This window comes from Gossypium arboreum, chromosome 11 (assembly GCF_025698485.1).
Source record: "Gossypium arboreum isolate Shixiya-1 chromosome 11, ASM2569848v2, whole genome shotgun sequence".
Classification (NCBI taxonomy): domain Eukaryota; kingdom Viridiplantae; phylum Streptophyta; class Magnoliopsida; order Malvales; family Malvaceae; genus Gossypium; species Gossypium arboreum.
In genome coordinates, this window is record NC_069080.1 from 115,469,781 (window position 1) to 115,491,031 (window position 21,251).

At 30.7% G+C, this 21,251-nt stretch overlaps 1 protein-coding gene across 1 annotated transcript; it reads right to left on the minus strand.

The window, feature by feature from the left end:
- Positions 1–1,129: 1,129 nt before the first annotated feature.
- LOC108472795 (protein LIGHT-DEPENDENT SHORT HYPOCOTYLS 1) lies at positions 1,130–3,315 on the minus strand. The gene is made up of 2 exons (XM_017774350.2): positions 1,916–3,315; positions 1,130–1,391 (listed from the first exon to the last, which is right to left on the minus strand). The coding sequence occupies exons 1-2, from the start codon at positions 2,577–2,579 to the stop codon at positions 1,378–1,380; spliced, it is 678 nt and encodes a 225-aa protein (XP_017629839.1). The 5' UTR covers positions 2,580–3,315; the 3' UTR covers positions 1,130–1,377.
- Between the last annotated feature and the right edge of the window lie 17,936 nt (positions 3,316–21,251).

Sequence of the window (21,251 nt, forward strand, 5' to 3'; positions counted from 1 at the left end):
CTACTCAAGTTAGTGCATGCATGCAGTTTTTATGTTCTGTGATATGGTCCACCATTTCTTCACTGCCAATGCATGAGTTTTCATTGGCAGATACACCAAGGTTTCTATGTTAATTTATTTCCAATAACAACACGAACTGCTTCGTAACAACTCACATATATATTTACAGACACATTCCATATAGCATCCATGATTCAGCATTTGTTAGTATTTTCATATAGTCCACAAGAGTCAGTCTAAACTAGCTTGTGTCAGCAGTTCCAGAAACACACACGCGAAAGGAATAATTAAATTATGATTTTTTAATGAATTAATCTAACTTATTAGATTTTATGGAACCTTTAATATTCATTCTTCCAAAGCTTTGAAAATAGTAACCCAATGTAATCTTTTTAACCAAAAAAAGAAGAGATAATCAAACATCAGCCTAGGATTAAACAAGTATTATCCTTAATAATGTTCAAAAGTTCGTCTGCCCAAGTGGATTAACAAATAGCCCTTTGATTAGGCCTCAAACCTTCAAATATTCCATCTGCTTTATTGGCTCAAAATTTTGTATAAACCTAACACTTTCATGACATGTGTGTGTTTTGTGTTTTGTTTTAGCTGTCACCAACATTAGCAAAAGATGAATCTAGGTTTTGTCTTTTTGCCTTACAATATAGATCTGATTGTTATTATATTTTAATTGGTGTCTAATGACATTACTAATTAAGACTGATGTTGATTATATAACAAAAGTGTAAGTATTAGATTATTTTTCTTCATAGAATTTAGTGAAAGTAATATATAAAGAATTAACATATTTTTCAAATGACAATCAACTAACTTTTAATATCTATAAATACTCGTTAATTAACTGGATCCTGTATCTGATAGACTTAACCTACACTATGGACAAACTCGTGAGTTTCCACATCCCATTATGCTTTGTCTTCCATTACAAATATTTATTATTATTATTATTATTATTATTATTATTATTATTATTTGATACATCCACTTTGTTTAATTTTATATACGAATGATATAGCATCATAATTCACTTGTAAATATAAAATTATGCGCTATTAATAACTTGGCTAAATTCTCTAGACATTATGTGAATCATAGGGAAGAGAATTGGATATATAGGAACAGGTTTCATATTAATATATGAAAAAGAAACATAGAAAATTACAAGATATATATGGACTAGCAGTGGCATTGGCTTATACCATCAAATTGTATATATAACATTTTGATAAACTATATAAGCCATTGAAATATGATGAACTAGAAAAAGAGAAAATACCTTAAAAAGAAAAACAAAAACCATTAAACCATATCATCCCAGACAGTTGCTAATTGCAAAAGGACCCCTTATCCTTGTTCCAATTATATAGTACTTGCTGCAAAAAAAGAAAAAAGAAAAAGAAAAGAAAAGAATAGGAAATGTCTCCTTTAGCATCAAGCCAAAAAAAGAAAATTGAGATTAAAAATGTCCCAAGAAAAGAAAGCAGCAGCTAGCTAGAAAGATAATATCCAAAGTACATAACAGTTTGATGACTGGTTTGAGTATATACCTTTTGTAGAAACAAAATTTGGACCTAAATTTATGAAACTGCATGGACTAATTAGATTAAATTTGAATTTATTTATTATTTTTTTACTACATGTTAATAGGATCTTTCTTTTGTTGCCATCATTTTCTTTTTTGTACTATTCATTTCCAGTTACCTCTGCTTCCTAGTAACTGATCATCATTCATTACCATTTCAAACTGTCCCCTAAAGACCAATTCGAAGGGTACCCACTTTCCAAAGCAGACTAACCTAGTTTTCAAATGACCAAAGCAAAACATACAGAGATTGTACAAGCTCAAATATGGGAAAAAAAGCATAAAATTAAACAAGTTAGAAAAGGGAAAACTCACTTGCAGCAGTGGCATCAGCAAGTGTGGGTGGTGTAGGAGCTGATGATTGTTGTTGTGGTGATGATGGGACAGGTACCTTCAGCTTAGGCCTCTTCCTTTTCTTCTCATAGCTAACACCTCTAGCTTTGGCCTGGAAATCCCTGACTTCCCTCAAGTAAATCCTCACAGCTCTAGCTCCAAAAGGGTTCCCTTCAGACCTACCCCCATGCTCCTCATAGGCAGCCCTGAGTCGGCCAATGAGTGCATCCAGGCTACCCCAAGCTTGTCTAAGAGGACAAGGACAAGGAGCAGGAGGGTTAGGGAGACCATAGAAAGGGCAAGTCTGGTTGTGAACTTTGGTCTTCCCAAATTGATCCAGGTACCTAAGGAACTCAAGGACATGGACACCACTACACATTGAAAGTGAGAGTGGAGGCCTATGGTTTCGCAGGTATTGGCAAAAAGTGTTCCAATCCCTACGCTTCTGGTTCTCATACCGGCTTGGAGTGGTCGATGGAGGTGGAGTCATGGTTGTACTGCTAGAATTAGGCGTTGCAGTTGCACTACTATTACTACTGCTACTAATGATGTTGTTATTGTTGGTAGCCATAGTTGCTATGGTGCTTGAGCTTACTATCCGACTTGGATAGTCATTTGGGTTGTTTTGTGGGGAAACCAAGTCCATTATCAGTTTCTTTCTTGGGTATGAAAAGATCTTGGAAGCTACTGCTTTTCGTGCCGATGATGTTATCTTAGCTTCTTGTTTTGATGCTCTTTGTAGGGTTTCACTTCACTCTTCTATGTTTTTCTTGAAAGATCGGGGGATAATAAGAAAAGTGATGAACAACGTTCACTTGCAAGCATATAGGTGACAAGAATAACTCAAGAAATGATGATGAAATGCAAGATACATGGCTTCCATGAGAATTGATAAGAAAAAAAAAACCCAGAAAAAAGGGTGTCCTAAGATCTTTTTTTCTAGGAGAGAAAATCTGGTAAAATTGAATTGGAAACAAAGAGATGATAGCTTTGGGGTTTGAAATTAATCACACAAACAAAAATACACATAAACCAGCAAGCACAGAGGAGTCAGCAAGAAATTCTTGAAAGACTGCAGTTAACTGGTGTATGAACTATGAAAAAGTATGCTTAAAGATAGGGAAAAAAAGAGAAAAAGAAATCAGAGATGATCACTCAGATTCTCTTTTGATTTCACAGAAAAAGGGCAAGCAAACTGAAGTTAAAACACTATTGATAAAGTAAGAGAGAGAGGGGTTTTGAAATAAAGAGAGTAAGAGAATGAGGGAAAATGAGTGACACAACTCTCCTTGTCCAATGGCTTAAGAGATGAGAAAGAAAGAGAGAACTGTGAAGAGTTCTCAGACATTGATAGGCCTCTCTGGCTGGTTAATAAGTAGTCGAGAGTTAAAAAAAAGAAAAAAAGGAAACTATGTAGCAAAAAATAGGACAAAGTTTGGCAGTGATATGTTGAGTTGATGGTGACCCAAGGCCTGTACCCAAATATTTCAGGCTTTCATTTTCAGTTCATAAAACTTCAAACTCTCCTTCTTAAGCGCGTGTAATCCCAACAAATGTAATGATGGTAAAGAACTAAAGATTTTCAAAATTTCAGCCTCTAATCAATTCAAACTACACTCAAGATCAATCGTTAATTTATTAATATGTTTATATTTTAATCAATTAATTTAAAAATTATAAAATAATTATTATTTAATTTTTTTAAATTATTAAATTGTTAAACTTTTTTTAATTTTACTTAGCGAGTTTTACATAATGATTTGACATGTCTAAAAAAAGTAATATAATTACATATTTTAAAATCTTTATTAATTTTTATAAATTTATTTTATACCTATGCATCAATAATTTTATGGTTTTATTTTTACAGTTTATAAGAAATTAAAGGTTTGTCATTCACAGTTCATTCACATATCACTACAAGCATGATACTATGAGGATGACTACCGACAAATATGGTTGCATTGAGGTCAGTGATTTTACCAAATTTTGATTTAGAAGAAATTTTTATCATGAGAAAATGTATGTCAAATTTATTGTTTTACTTATTTTGCGTGAATTAGATTCAATGATTAAGTTATATTAATATTAAAAGAATGATTGTCTCATGGATTATTTGATAGAAATAAAATGCTAGTTTATCACATGCATAATTGTTATTGGTATAAAATTATAATATACATTATATATCATGCAAAAAAGATGGATGAATGCATGGAATGCACGGTTGGGAAAAGATCTATTAATGAATCAAAACAATACTTTTGCTTTGAATGGTGATGACATTGTTCAAATATTAGTTGAAGAGACTTATATTTTATAGAAACATTATGACCATTTGAGAGAGCCTTCTTAAACTAAGAAGTTGTGTTATTGAATCTAATAGTTACTTTCAAAATGTTGGGTTGAAATGATTTCTTGAAACCAAAAAGTGCATCTTGAAAAGTAATGTCATTTTAAAAAGCCACTTAAGTATCTATTGATGTATTATATATAAACAATAAGCTTAGAGAATAGAAATTTAATTCATTCGATCCATTTTGTGTGTGAAACTTTTGGTAAAAAGTACTCTTTCTTTTTCATGTTATATATTTAACTTTAGATATGAAGTTATTTGTTGATTCAAATCATGATATTAGTAAATAACATTTGAAGGTTATTAATGAGACCTTATTTTAAGTGTATTCATTGCTAAAATGAAAGTTTACAGATGATCATATAATATGAAAAATCTTGGTTGGTTTAGAAAATAATAATCATAAGCTAAATGAAATTTATTTATGGTTGAACATTTTTAGTCTATGTTATAAAGGTTGGACTATAAGTGACTTTGACTAGAAATGAAATAAGTCATATGCAATATGTATGGGTAATTTTTCTAGTCAAAGTAGAATAGTGGAAATCATTAGTTGATATCACAAAATTACTATCCTGGTATGAAATCTTCTAGTGAGAATGTGAACATGATGATCATATATTTGAAATCAAGATCCTACTGTGCATATTTATGATAGTGCACATGATTTTTATATATGGGTTGGAGATGTAGTAAAATTTTAAATTAACTTTGAAAGCCATGAATAAAAAAATCTCATATGGAAATATCAATACGAATGTTATTAACCAATTTAGGTGATGCCATGATTTTGATCATAGTCAGGAAATGACTAATAATATCCATGATAAAGGGTGTATAAATGTATAATGTTATAGTTTAAGGATTGGATGATTAACAGTCCTCTAATATGACTAAATTCTAAAAATATATGAAGCACCCTTGTATGTGTATGATTTGTTGAGAAAAAAATAATGTAATTTAAGTATGCATACGTGACAAGTTTTAAAGGTCATCTATTGACAATGAAAAGAAGCTATGAAAAATAACAAATATGTTGTATTGTTTCACCAAGGGATTTGAGGCCTCTTTACAACAATTTGCTTGGTGAAAAAGACATGATGTATGACTTCATATATTTAGTGGTTGTGAAATTAATTTATTGGATAAGAAGAAATAAATAAAGTAGACAAATATAAGACCATCATTATAAATAAATAAAAAAAGATCAATTGATCACTATAATTTGATAATAGTAGAAATGATATCCTTGATAACATTCTTTAAGAGAAAGAAATGGTAATTAAACATGGCGGGGATGTTGGTATTGTGTGTTGAAAAACTTGATTAAGAAACAATGATTTTAGGTACAATAGAAGTTTAAAATTTTTTCTTAAACCGAGCTGTTGTGTTATTTATAGTCATAAGCTCTAACCAAAATATACATGTGCTTTGTACAAGAGAGACTAAAGTCGATCTTGCCTGTTAATCGAACGCCCTTCTCCGCTATCCTTGAACCACAAATTGCCTCAAGTGTGAGCTCGAACAATATGAACTAAATCATAAAATGAAAACTTTTATTTACTTTTAGTAGGAAAGCAAATTATCTTTATAATCAGTAACTGTATGTTTTTTCCAAAAAATAAAATTCATTGATAACATGTTAATTTGCACGACATTTTGTGTTTAATTCGGTTTATTTCTGAATTGATTCCTGCTAAATTAAGTGCTTTTATGTTTTAATCTTGTCAGGGATGCAATTGGGATGCTTAGAGACAAAAACAAGCAGAAAAGGACCAAATTGAAACACAATCAATGGAATGAGGCCGAATTAGAAATATGGAGAAAGCCAAGGACTCATCAGATTTTTTGACTTTATAAAAGCCAAAAATAGAAAAAAGAATCCTATTTTATTTATTTATTTATTTTATGTTAAAGTGGTTAAGGCTAAAATTAGTAAATTCCATGTATATAAATAGGGCCCTAATGTGCTTAGGAAAGACACATGTAATTCTACATTCTGATTTCAATTAGGAATTGAATAGAATTATTTTCTTTTTTCTTTCAATTTGGGCGTGAGTATTCTGTTGTTCCATTTACATTTCTTGTTCTTTCAAAATTGGTCTAATTGCTTTCCAAGTACTTTTCCTTCCCAACTTCCACCATATTTCATACAAATCCAATCACCTTCCACAACCTACAAGCATGATTAAATCCATGCTACACTAAATTTTATCTTAGCTTTAGGTTGGTGTTCTTTCCGGTTAAGAATCGTGAGATATGTATCCATACCAAAAATCTTTCCAACTGGTATTTACATTTTTCCTAAGTATCGGGATTGAAAACTCATCCCTTAAAGTTAACTCGATTTCAAGTCAAAAAGTGCATATTGGGTTGGAGTCGTGCTTGCTGATAGTTGGAGGAATGAGTCGACCGTGCTATATTCAGATCTCTGAGGACAAATCAAGGAAGAAATGATCAAGTTTAAATGACCCACGTGGCTGAGGCCATTAATTCGAGTTAGGTTCTTCAGAGCGCAAGGCTGTCGAAATTTTGAATCGGGAACACGTGTATCTCGGTTAGATAATCGGTAAGGGTTAGCTTGCAAGTCGTACCGGGACCAACTATGAGAGGAAGAATTGGTGGTTAGGACGTTCTTAACTGTTATAACCAGCTTATCGTTTGGAGGAGAAGATTAATTTTCGAGGATCGATTTTTAGTCAGAAATCTACCGAGTCTAGGGCTAAGGCTTATTATCTCTGTTTACAAAAATTTGAATTTATTTCCCGATCTAAATTTATTTATAATATTAATTAATTGTTTATTTACACTGATTCGATTATTTACTTTCTAAACATTTTCAAAACCCCCAGATTTATTTGTTATTTTTTTTGCAGGTCCATTTGGAGTTGCGGGCACGACCTTTGCCACGACCTTCGACACAACAAACGTTCTGTTCACAAGATAAACGCATAAGTTGATTATAACATCCAATCCCTATGGACTCGACCCTACTACCACTCTTTACTACTATTTAGAGTTTTTTTGTAGGAATTATTTTTGGTGGTTTCGACGCCCATCATTTATTCTTAAAAATAAATTTCCATTACTTTCTGGCAGAATAACAACTCATGATAAGGTGTAAATTTCATATCACATAGTTCCTATTTAGAGAGGAATGGTAAAAAAAGTTCTATTTGAATAAGTCCTAATTGAATAATGTTAGAGTTGACTGACTTGAATCCTTGTTAAAATAAAATATAATGGTAAAGTAAAATAAAAGTAAAATCCATGTAGAACTATACTTATTTTATTTTACATTGATTAGAATAATGTTTTTCAACCTTACTACATTTCATCTAGTTAACATTGATTAAAATATGGTTGTTTCAACCTATAAATAGATATAGTCTAAACTTCTCCTCTGCCCGTTGTTTTTTCCTGAAAGGGTTTCCACATAAAATTTGTGTTCTTATTTTTCTTTCTTTCTTTCTTTTTTGCGATCGTTCTATATTGTCATTGCCGACGTTCAAATTTTACAAACTGGTATAAAGAGCTTTTCGGGTTACTTATCTTGATCACGGTATGGCAACAATAAAGTATGATATTCTGTTGTTGGATTGCAACACCAAATTCACGTTGTGGCAGGTAAAGATGAAGACAATTCTTGCGCAAATGGATTTGGAGGATGCCCTGCTAGGGTTAGATAAGACGCTTTCGACATTGACAGATGAAAAAAATAGAAGTAAAGATCAAAAGGCTTTCACGCAATTATAGCAGCATCTGTCAAATAAAATTTTACAGGACGTGTTGAAGGAGATGACCACTGCTGCATAATGGAAGAAGCTTGAGCAGCTATGTATGTTAAAAACCATAACTAACAAGTTGCTTATGAAGTAGCGTCTTTATGCTCGTCATTTGGAGGAAGATGTATCTGTGCATGAACACTTAATTGTGTTTAAAGAAATTCTCTCATACCTAGAGGCCATGGAGGTTCAGTATGATAAAAAAAATTTAGGGTTAACTCCACTTTGTTTGTTGCCCCCGTCTTATTCAACCTTTAGAGATACAATTTTGTATAGCAGCAAATCTCTCACAGTTGATGAAGTCTATGCTTCCTTAACCTTGTATGACAAGATGAAACATCTTGTGGTTGGATTCGACCCTCAGGGAGAGGGTCTCATTATTCATGGGAGATAATAACGAAATACTGGTGATAATCATGGGAAGACACAAGAACGAAATCCTCGCAGTAAATTTAAGGGTAGATCGAGATCTTCAAATAGAGGTAAAACCTATAACTTCTACAAGAAGAAAGGGCACATTAAGTCTGAGTGCTATAAGTTGTAGAAAAATATTAAAAAAAGTAACTGCTAATCAAAAGGGAAAATAACCAGAATAATCCGGTGAAGCTAATGTAGCAAAAGACTACATTGATAGTGAACTTCTAGTTGTTTTTGCCGACAAATCTAAAATGAGCGAGGATTTAATCCTTAATTTTGGTTGCACGTTCCATATGAGCCCTAATCGGGATTGGTTTACAATATATGAAATTGTGTCTTAAGGTGTTTTGTGATGGAAAATAATACTTCATGAAAAATTACAGGTATTGACACGATAAAAAATAAGATGTTCAATAGAGTCATCAAAACACTTAGTGGCATACAACATATACTAGAATTGAATAGTTTGATTTTATTGAATACTCTTAATTCAAAAGGGAACAAGTACACAGCTGAAAGTGAAGTTCTGAAGTTTAGCAAGGGTTCTCTTGTTGTGATGAAAGGGAAGAGAAAGATTGCCAAGTTATATGTGTTGCAAGATTCAATTGTTACTGGTGATGGACCCGTCGCTTCATCTTCTTTGTTAGATGATGAAGTTACTAGCCTTTAGCATATGCGTCTAGGGCATATGAGTGAGAACGACATGAAAAAATTGATCAAAAGAGAACTTCTTGATGGATAAGGCATTAGTAAATTGAAGTTCTATAAGCACTGCATTTTTTGGAAGCAAAAGAGAGTTTAATTCACCAGAGGAATCCATAACATGAAGGGAACGCTGGACTATATTCATTCTAATCTTTAGGGACCATCTAAAGTGCCTTCAAGAGGTACAACTAATTATATGCTGACGATCATTGGTGATTTTTCTAGAAAAAATTGGGCATTCTTCTTAAAGTAGAAAAGTGACGTGTCATCCACGTTTAAGAATTGGAAGACTATGATCAAGAAGTAGAGAGAAAAATAGATAAAGCATCTTTGCACAGATAATGGTTTGGAATTCTATTCTGATGAGTTTAATGAAAATTTCAAATCAGAAGGGATCGTAAGACACTTAACAGTTCGTTATACTCCACAACAAAATGACATTGCAGAACGAATGAATATAACAATCATGGAAAAGGTTTAATACATGTTTTCGAATGCTCATTTACCGAAGTCATTTTGGGCTCAAGCGGCCTCTACTGCATGTTTTTTGATTAACCAGTTTCCATCTATTGCCATTGAGAAAAAGACTCCACAAGAGTATGGTCTGGTAATCTTACTGATTATTCTTATTTGAATATTTTTGGGTGTTCTACGTATGCTCAAGTTGATAATGGAAATTGAAACCTAGATCTATTAAATGTGTTTTTCTTGGGTATAAGGCTGGTGTTAAAGTGTATAAGTTATGGTGTCCTGAAAATAGAAAAGTTGTGATTAACAGAGATGTTATTTTTTATGAAAATGCTATGCTACCTAACTTATCTCTTAAAGACTCTTCTAATAAAGACCAAAAGAAGTAGGTGGAGCTTCAAATTGATCCAGGAGCTTCAAATTGATCCAGGATCTACAACAAAGCCTACTCCTCAATTAGTATAGAAACTTAGAGTTGAGTTTCTTCTTCACCACAATATTCTATTGCCAAAAATCGACCTAGAAGAGAAATTAAGCCTCTAAAGAGGTTCACCGAGGCTGATCTAATTGCTTATACTTTAAATGTGACTGAAGATATAGATGCAAATCAAGAGCCATTTACTTACTCCGAGGTAGTTAGCTATGAATATTCGAGAAAATGGATAATTGCCATGCAAGAAGAGATGAAATCGCTCTATAATAACAGAACATGAGATCTAGTAAGGCTTCTTAAAGGTAAAAAGGTTGTTTGTTGTACATGGGTGTTCAAAAAGAAAGAAGGAACTTTAGGAGTTGAAAAACTCAGATATAAAGTAAGGCTAGTGCAAAAGATTACAGTCAGATTCTAAGTGTAGACTTTATAGATGTGTTTTCTCCATTTGTGAAGTATAGTTCGATTCGAGCCTTGCTTGGTATTGTGGCCATGTATAATTTGAAGCTTGAGTAGTTAGATGTAAAAACAATGTTCTTACATTAAGAATTTGAAGAAGATATTTACAGACAACAACCAAAGGGTTTTACAGTCTCAGAAAACGAGGACTATGTTTGCTTGCTGAAAAAGTCCATTTATAGCTTGAAATAGTCACCAATGCAGTGGTACAAGAGGTTTGATTCTTTTATGATTGCTCATGATTTCAAAAGAAGCAACTTTAACTGTTGTGTTTATTTTAAGGAAAATAGTGATGGTTTTTTTGTGCATCTACTCTTCTATGTTAATGACATGTTGGTAGCAGCCAAAGATAAAGGAGAGATAAGAAATGTCAGAGCCCAGCTTAGTAAAGAATTTGAGATGAAGGATTTGAGAACAGCAAAGAAGATACTTGGTATGGAGATTCTCAGATATAGAAAAACATGTAAATTGTACCTAAGTTAGAAAGCCTATAAAAACATCATCAAACCCACAAGTTAGTAAGCTCAACCATGATAAATATGAACTCAACCATAATATAAGTATATTTCCATATGCACAACATATATTACGATTGCCTTTTCTTAGATTATGATTAAATATCACATTATGTACTACCATGCCATTCCTTTTGTTACCCGTTGAACCATCTAAAATTACATCAGATACTCGGTAATGCTCACACATAGTGTGCTTTTCCATATAACTATAACCTTTCCTTTTCAATAGTGCTCACACAAGCTATGATATGGGCTTGCTCACACGAGTTGTGGGTTGGAATGTTAGCTATACAATGCTGCTCACACGAGTTGTGGAGAATCCACAACAAATGTAGGACCTCAACTATCGGTAGGACAGTCAAGACCAGCACCCGAAACATTAAATCCCTAATGACATGTCATTCGTATCCTAAGAATTCTTAAAGTTCAAACGAGACTTGTTATCCGTCAATTATTCATAACATTGATACATGTATATTCAAATTCATTTATAACGAATACAATATAGTAGATAGTCAATTTAACAAACATTAATATGATTATAATTTATATGAACTTACCTCAAAAACTAGGGTCGTAAAAGTAGAACCCGAAACTAATCTGAAAATTTAGTCTTTCCTAGATTTAAGTTTGGTTGTTGTTTATCTTGATCTAAATAGATAATTTCATTCAATTAAGAACTTCTAATATTCAATTTAATCCATAATTCATATTTATGTAAAATTATGAAATTACCCCTAATATTTTAACTTTTTACAATTTAGTCCTTAAGCTCATAATTTGAAATTTAACCATTTTAATCCTCCATACTAGCTAGCCAATTTTCTTAGGGAATCATACCAACCCACTTAAACCAACATTTCATAATTTTAACATGAAATTTTACTATTTTCACAAATAAATCCCTAAATGCAAGTTCATCAAAAATCACTTAACAAAACATATTTATTTTACAACCAAGATTAATAATCTATCAAATAACTTCAAAATGCATTCAAAAACATTCATGGAAAGTCCCTCAACCTTTAACATTTTTGCAGATTAACCCCTGGGCTAGCTAGATTAAGCTAAAACGAACTCAAAAACTTAAAAATAATTAAAAACAAGGCTTAAATTCACTAACATGGAAGATAGGAGCTTGGCCGAACCTAGTTTCTCCCTTTGGCTATGGGTTGTACGGTTTCAACGAGAAAAAAAAGAAAGAAGGAAGATGATGATGCATTTTTATCATCTTTTACCTTATTTACTAATTACTTATTTACCATTTTAACCTTTAAAATCCATTGAAATTTCATTAAAACCTATCCATAAACATCCACTAACATATAACTTGGTATAATTACCATATAAGTCCATTAGTTTACCTTTCCATAGCTATTTAGCCCTTTTAACTAATAGAATTCAAATTTTACACCTTTTATGATTTAGTCCTTTTTACTTAATTAACAGTTTAAACATAAAAAAATATTAACGAAACTTTAATACGACCTTAAAATAATCACGTAGACATTAATTAAATAATAAAATAATAACTCATCGAAATTGTGGTCCCAAAACCACTGTTTCTGACACCACTGAAAAATGAGTTGTTACAATACCCTTCAAACACACCAATATATATATACATATATATGGCTCAACCAAGATACCCTCTAAACACACCAACTCTTAGGTGCAATAAGTAGTCTTGATAATATATGTAAGATAAAATAGCTCAATATCCTATGGCATGCCAGCTATACCCAAACACATTCCAATATTTGATTAATAGGGTCATTTAAACAATTTAGACATATTTAATAATTCATCTAAGCACTCTATGATCATGTTTTAGACAATATTTAAACCAACAATCACCTCAATCAAGTAAATCATTCACAAATTTCACAACAACCTAAGAATCTAACTTATATTAACACATAAACTAATATAAATAACTAGATAGCATAAATCAAAATCGTCACACTTCTTCTACCTTCTCCTTCCTTTTAGCTTTATAGTTCCCACCAACTTCCTTAGTTTTAATTTCATGCCAAAACATTAAAATCAAGTTAGTAAAACATAAATCAACCATTGAAACGCCTACAACTATTGAAATGATGTAACTTGATTAAGCGAGCATCTATTTCACTTCCTAAATCTCACAAAAGAATTCTCCTAAACCTTAATCAAACCTCATTAAAACTAATTTCTATTGGTTTAACTATAATCCAAAGCCTAAAAACTTACCAAAACTGATCGAAAATTATCAAGAACCTAACACTCCTCACTTTTTCTTTCTAGAACTTGACTAGAACCTCAACTTCTTATAAAAAATGAAAAATCAAAGCTTTCTCTATTTAACTAAGAAAATGACGTGAATGAGAAGAAAGTGAGAAAATGTTTAATTTCTTAAAAAACTTGATTGCTAATAGTTTAAAATAATTTTAGAACTTGAAAACATCCAAACTCAGATAAATTTTAATCAAGAATCATCAAAATCCATAACCTCTCCATTATAAAGATTGATGTGGGAGAGACTCTGAATACAGAAATGTTGGTTCAAGCATAAAACATCCAAATAAATGAATGCTTACCTTGCTGGAATTAATCAATTCACAATTAATCAATCTATAATCAAACATACATATATATTTATATATATGAAATTAAACAGAAAATCACTCATAACAAAATAAAATAATAAATTCCATTTGAACTTATTTGTTCAAAATGCAAAACAAGTGAATTCTTCAAGAACTAGTCCGCAAATTTTGCTTTCTCCCTATTAGCTCCACTTGGATCCAAATCTTGATCTATACAATTAATTTATATAATCAATAACATTTTCATATGATGCCATGATATGATTGAACCTATATGAACTTATTTTTTGATATCCCTAGAATTTTACACTTTATTTAATTTAGTTCCTAAATTTGAAATGGTCATAACTTCTAATTTTGAGCCTCGATTTAAAATATGATTTCACATATATTCATTAGGGACCCTCTACTTCCTATTCCTACTGAAATTTTATAAAAAAATATTTTATTCAGTTTGGTCCATAACGCATGAAACTAATAATTAAGCTTTACAATATAGTCTTTTCTATAAACTAAGCTTAAAATATATCAATTTCAAACCTAATTCTTGAAGAAATAAAAATGAAAACTTTTTAAAACTTTAAAATTTTAACTAATTGATACATGGGCTAGCTAAATCAAGTTCCCATGACTTCAAGTCTATAAAAATTATAAGAAAAAATGTTGAATTTGCTTACCAAGTAAGGACCAAATGTTTGAAATTGTAGGAAAGTTTTTCTCTTTTATTTTTCTATGAAGAATCAGGTCAGAAGGATGAAGGAGATGACAATTTCTATTTCTTTCCACCTATTTGAGTATATATAGTATAATTAAACTTAATTAATCTTAATAATCATGTTTAGTTTAACTAAATTAATCGTTAAAAAGCTTAATGAACATGCAATCATCTTCCACGAACATTTAATTACAAATGGCTTAGTTACCATTTTGGACCTTTAGCTAATAGCAATTTAAATCCCTAAGACTTTGGCCAATTAAAAACTTATAGCGATTGGACTTTAATAATTTAGTCATTGTACCTAAATTAACAATTTAATTGACAAAATTGACGGACTAAACATCAATATACATTTATATTAACCCCGTAAATATTCATCCTTAATATTTACAAACTTGGTTTATGGAAATGAGATTCTAAAACTGCCTTTTCTGCTACCACTGAAAATCGGGTTATTACATTCTGTATCGATGACTTGATCGTATGCATCATTGCTTAAGCTAGAGCTGTTTTCCATGAGGAATATGATATGGTAGATCATGGATCCTATACCAAAAATAATTATGCACTGATGGTGCAAAATTCTCATCTAAACCAATGCACCTTTAGTGATATGCTCAAGATGGGTAAAAGTATCATGGAGGCCCCTGTATTAGGAGTTGAACTGCATTTTGTCTCATTTACTCAAAAAATGGGAAAATTAGTCCTATTAGACCAAAGAGTAAACTAATCATTCCGTTAAAAATTTAATTCGCTTCTATTATTAAGTGATGATATGTCATTGTCTAGTTGCTTAAATTAAACATTCTTTGTCAAAATTTATATCCATTTCATAGTCTATTAAAAATTCCATCCATTTCTTATGTTAAAAATCCTATCCATTTTGCTTGAATTAGCATCTCCATGTCAGCATGAAGTATAAGTGGCATGCCATGTGTCATTGTCTGGTTGCTCTGTTAGCCACATCAACACTTAATAGTAGAAACTAATAAATTTTTTAATAGAATAGCTAGTTTACTATTTGATCTAATGTATAGAAATTAATTTACCTATTTTTAAATAGAAACTAATAAAAAGTTTGTGGAACAAAAGGAATAAGCATTAACCACAGTAACTGATACCGTCCCTAAGCTTGTAAAAGTAGAAAACAACTATTTATTTCATAGATCATTTATTAGGCTACCTTATATAGTGCCCTATATAGAAATGTAAAAATTGTTAACCACCAACTGTTTCTTACATTTGTTTGGAAATTGCTAACAATAAGAGATACATGCAAAGAATAAAATTTCCAGACTTACTTGGTATTAACACTCCTTCGATCAGCAAAAAGATGTTTAGCATATTGAGTGATCTAAACTTAACTTGTATTCTCTATTAGATTACGAAAATGCCTCTACAACTGTGTAAATATCAATCACTTCTCATTAAAATTTGTTGCATTATTGGGGACTGCACCAAACAATGTATAGAGTACTTGTAGCAAGAATAGTGTCTCTCATGTTATCACGCCACCATTGACTGAAGACCCATTAGTAGTGCTAGATCTTCTAGCTTTATTGTACATTTACCAAATGAAAAATGGCAAGTATAGGTCTTGTGTCTCCGTCGTCAACTAGAGTAGGAAGAAAAGGGGAGGGTCTTTTTATTCCAAAAGGTTAAAAGCAAATAAAAATTGATAGATACATTTGAAATATCATATCATATAGATTTTGTTACTAGTCCTTGCACTTTTTAAAATTTATGGATTTAATTCCTATACTTTTATTTGTTCATTTTTAATTATTGTACTTTATTAATTTTAAAATTTCAATTGTCGCCAAACAACAACTATTAAAATCATTATGTTAAGTTCCACTTTTTCTAAAATTTGATGTACTAAATATATTATCATATGTGTAATATCATGTTAGTTTATTATTTCCACATATGACTCGCTAAAATCCAGTTAATGGATTAATGACTTTCGTTCGCGTCAAAACTGGAATTTCAACATTCGAAAAGCATAGAGACATTGAATGATCCAATTGAAAAATATGAATCAAATATACAACTGTACGCATAGTACAAGAATTTTAATTGAATTTAACCAAATGTAATTCACTGCTAGTGTTTGGGTAAAGACTAAAATTTCAAATTCTGACAAGTACAGAGACTAAATCCAGAACTTTCATAAAATATAAAGACTGATAGCAAAATTTAACCTAATATATATGTATGTATGAATGTTAGGAACCTTCATAGCAATTGCCAACTTTTCTCATCATCATCATTCCCCCCACAAGCTTGTAGGAAAAACCCTTGAAAAGGGCTTTGAGGTTCTCTTTCTCTCTTGTTTTTAATAAAGAAAATCTTTTTATTGGGGTATATATATATATGATATTCATCTTACAAATAAATATTTTTTAACATATTTCAAATAACTAGATTTCGATATCACGTGAGTATTTATATTTTTAGAATTTTTAAAATTATTATTTTGTAATCGTAATTAAAATAATTAATAAATATAACATTAAAATAAATAACTTTCAAATCATAATTAAATAATTGTATAATATTTAAAAGGTATATTTAAAATGTTTAAAATAAGGACATATTGTAGTTATATACTTTTTATTCTTCAATCTTGCCTTTTCTTTAACCTTTACAAAATCGATGTAATTAAATCAATGATATTATCAATGTATTAAATAATAATGTTATTTTCAGTTATAAAATAAATGTTTCATAAATGTTTGTCTTGTAATAACACCTATTTGTTTACTGCATGTTTTGTATATACCTCTTTTTGTATTTTTGTCATCTAATAATAGTAATAGTCTTGGTTTAAATAAAATAATTTAAAATAATAAGATATTTTTATTTATTAAATTGAATAATCTAAATTATAATGAAAGTGTAGTTTTTCTATCTTGAAAATTTTTGTAAATATCTTAAAGATTAAATTATAATAAATTAAAATTACTTTAAGAATTGAGATATTTGGTTTATTTTGGATTTAATGTATTAAAATTATTTGAATTAACTATTAATTTCTATATTTAATGTTGAAACACAAAATTCAATTTTTGTTTTAATATTAAAAACTATTTTAACATTTTATATTTAAATTTCTTTTAATTTAAAACCAAATAACAATGTTATTAGTTAAAAGTAAATTCAACTTGTATAAAATATAAACAAATTAAACTTTATGAATCTTATTCAAAATCATCTTATCTAATTAGATGAGATTATCACAATATATTCTTTAATTTTATAATATTTTATATTCATAAGTGAAAAATTACTAAAATTATTAAATCATCTAATTGTAATATAATAAAATATGAAATAAATTAAATACAATTTTAAAACTTCAACTTCTTAATTAAACTAAAAGTATATTTAGACAAATTAAAATATCCAACCTCCTTAAAAATTAAAATAAAATCTAATTTAAAATAAATACTAATATTATTACAAATATATTTAAATTTTTATTTTCACGTCTTCAATCTATCATTCTCGTCATCATCTTCTATTTTGGTCTTCTTTTTCATTTTATTATCTTTGTAGTATCTTCAATCAACATTAGACTTCTAATATAATTAATTATTTTAGAGTTGTAAATTGCCTAAACTGTCATATCCCAAAAACCAGTTTGTTGAAATTGGGTTAGCGAAACCAAGAGTGATCAAGTTTTGTTCTTCAATTAAAGTTGTGAAAATTTTATCAAGTAATTAATTTAGTTCAATGGTTAAGAGATTTGTTTATGTGATTAAGGTCCTTTGTTTAAATTCTTTCCCTTGAAATTTTTGTTATTTTTATCCCAATCTTTGACTTTGGATATTAAGCTTATCTATTTCTTTAACTTAATTAATGATAAGAATAAGTTTGCTGGTTCAGTGGTAAGGCTTTAATTTATTTAGAGGTCTTGTGTTTGAATCTTGTATGTGCAAAGTGGAATTATTTTTGTTTTAAACTTTGTGGAAAATTCTGATAAGTATAATTAATCATATTTACTAGGAGTTACTGAATGGTTTTTTTTTTTTAAAAAGAAGAAGAGAGAATTATCTCCTAATTTCTCTCCCATGTTTCCCACTCTTCATGTTCCACTCTCTCACATTCTCTCTCATTTTTGCCATAACTTTATTTTCTTCTTCTTTTTTTTCTAATTTTAGGTTTTCTTTATTTTTTTTCTCTTACTACCAAGAACATTTCTCAACCCTTTTTATTATTATTTTATTTCAGCCTATATTCTTTTGTTATCTATTGACCATTTTTAAGATTTCTTCGTGGATGTTCTAACCTTTTCCATCTATAGTCTCCAAGTGTGTGATTGGTGTGTATGAAATAGAATAATAAAGTTGTGGTGTTCGTCTTATTTTGATATGGATATTTTGAGATAACTTTATTTGAGAATTTTTTGTTAGAGTTGATTGCATTTTGATGCCCTCTTTTGTGTGAGAATCTGTTAGGTAAAGTTTGCGAAGCACCCAACACTTTTCTAGTGAACAGAGTGTCTTAGGAATCAATTTCTTTTTAAGTAAAGGCCAAATATCTTAGCATTTGTGTTGGAACAATTGATTTGAGATTGGTAATCCTTGTTAATTTGTTTATTTTCAATGACATTTTAGGGTCTGGAAGTGTGCTATAATGTTTAGAATAGACCAGGTGTATCACGAAAATCTCGAAAAAAACGAACAGCGAAAGCCAAAAGGCCACTAGCGACGCCACACAACCGTATGCCAGACAGTGTGGGTTACACGGGAGGGGTTAGTTGGGCCATGTGGGCCACACAGGCATGTGGGCCCATTTTTTGTAAAACTTTGTCAGGGCCATATTTGAAGTGCGATTCGAAAATTTGTCACTTTGTAGGTTCTGAAATGTGTTATGTAGGTACTATGGACATGAAATTTGGTATTTTGCCTTTGTTAATGTGATTTTTGAACGCGTGATAGTATGTTCTGATATGTATAGTATGTATGATATATAAATACATCTGTTATCTTATTAGTGTTTGCAAGTGAAACCTGAAATACTGATATTGCATGTGTAACATTCAAGAGCATGTCTGTGGTATAATCTTTACTTTTGATATGTAATTTGAGAAATCTGTATAAGCACGATTCATTTATGTGATTTCACCCTATATTCTTTGGTTTTCTATTAACCATTTTTAAGATTTCTTCATGGATGTTCTGACCTTTTTCATCTATAGTCTCCGAGTGTGTGATTGGTGTATGAATTGGAATGATAGAGTTGTCATACGTTTCACACAATTGGTGTTCGGTTTTTTTTTAGATGGATATTTTGAGATAACCTTATTTGAGAATTTTTTTGTTAGAATTGATTACATTTTGATGCATCTTTTTTGTGGGAATCTGTTAGGTGAATTTCACGAAGCACCCAACACTTTGCCAGTGAGTAGAGTGTCTTAGGAATCAGTTTCTTTTTAGGTAAGGGTCGGCATTTGTGGTAGAACAATTGACTCGATATTGATAATCATTGTTAATTTATTTATTTTGAATGACATTTTAGGGTCTAGAAGTGTGCTGTAAATTCGTGTTTTAAAATCGAATAGGTGTGTAATGAAAATATCAAAAAATGTAATGAAAATATCAAAAAATAGCTAATGACGTGAAGCTAAAGGTCACTGTCTATGCCACACAGCCGTGTGGGTCACATGGGGTAAGTAAGTTGGGCCGTGTAGGTCACACAGGCATGTGGGCCTAGTTTTTCATAAAATTTCGTTAGGGTCATATTTGAAGTGCGATTCAAAAATTGCTCACTTCGCAAGTTGTGAAATGTGTTATGTAGGTATTATGGACATGAAAAATGGTATTTTTCCTTCGTTAATGTGATTTCTAAAAGCGTGATAGTATGTTCTAATATGTACGGTATGTATGATATATAAATACATTTGTTATCTGGTTAATGTTTGCAAGTGAAACCTGAAATCTAAACACTAATATTGCTTGTGTAACATTCAAGAGCATGTTTGTAGTATAATCTCTACTTCTGATCTGTAATTTGAGAAATATGTATAAGCATGATTCATTTATGTATATTCTTTTGTTTTCTATTAACCATTTTTAAGATTTCTTCATGGATGTTCTGACCATTTTCATCTATAGTCTCTGAGTATGTGATTGGTGTACGAACTAGAATAATAGAGTTGTCGTAAGTTTCGCGTAATTGGTGTTCGTCTTATTTTTAGATGGATGATTTGAGATAACCTTATTTGAGAATTTTTTTTATTAGAGTTGATTGCATTTTGATGCCCTCTTTTGTGTGGGAATTTCTTAGGTGAAGTTTGAGAAGAACCTAACATTTTGCTAGCGAACAAAGTGTTTTAGGAATTGGTTTCTTCTTAGGTAAGGGTCGAATACCTTAGCATTTGTTGCAAAACAATTAACTTGAGATTGGTAATCCTTGTAAATTTGTTTATTCTGAATAATATTTTAGGGTCTGAAAGTGTGCTGTAAATTCCTATTTTAGAATCGACCAGGTGTGTAAAGAAAATCCCGAAAAACAACAAACGACGTGAAGCCAAAAATGCCACTATCTACGCCAAACAACCGTGTTGGTCACACGGGGTAGGTTAGTTAGGTCGTGTGGGCCACACGGCCTAGGTTATTTGGGTAGTGTGGGCCATACGGGTTGGGTTATTGGGGTTGTGTGGGCTATATGGGCGTGACTTATGCCGTTTAGGCTACACATGCATATGAGCCCATTTTTCGTAAAACTTCGTTAAGGCCGTATTTGAAGTGCGATTTGTAAATTTGTCGTTTTGTAGTTTCCAAAATGTGTTATGTAGGTATTATGGACATGAAATCTGATATTTTACCTATTTTAATGTGATTTTTGAAAGTGTGATAGTATATTCTGA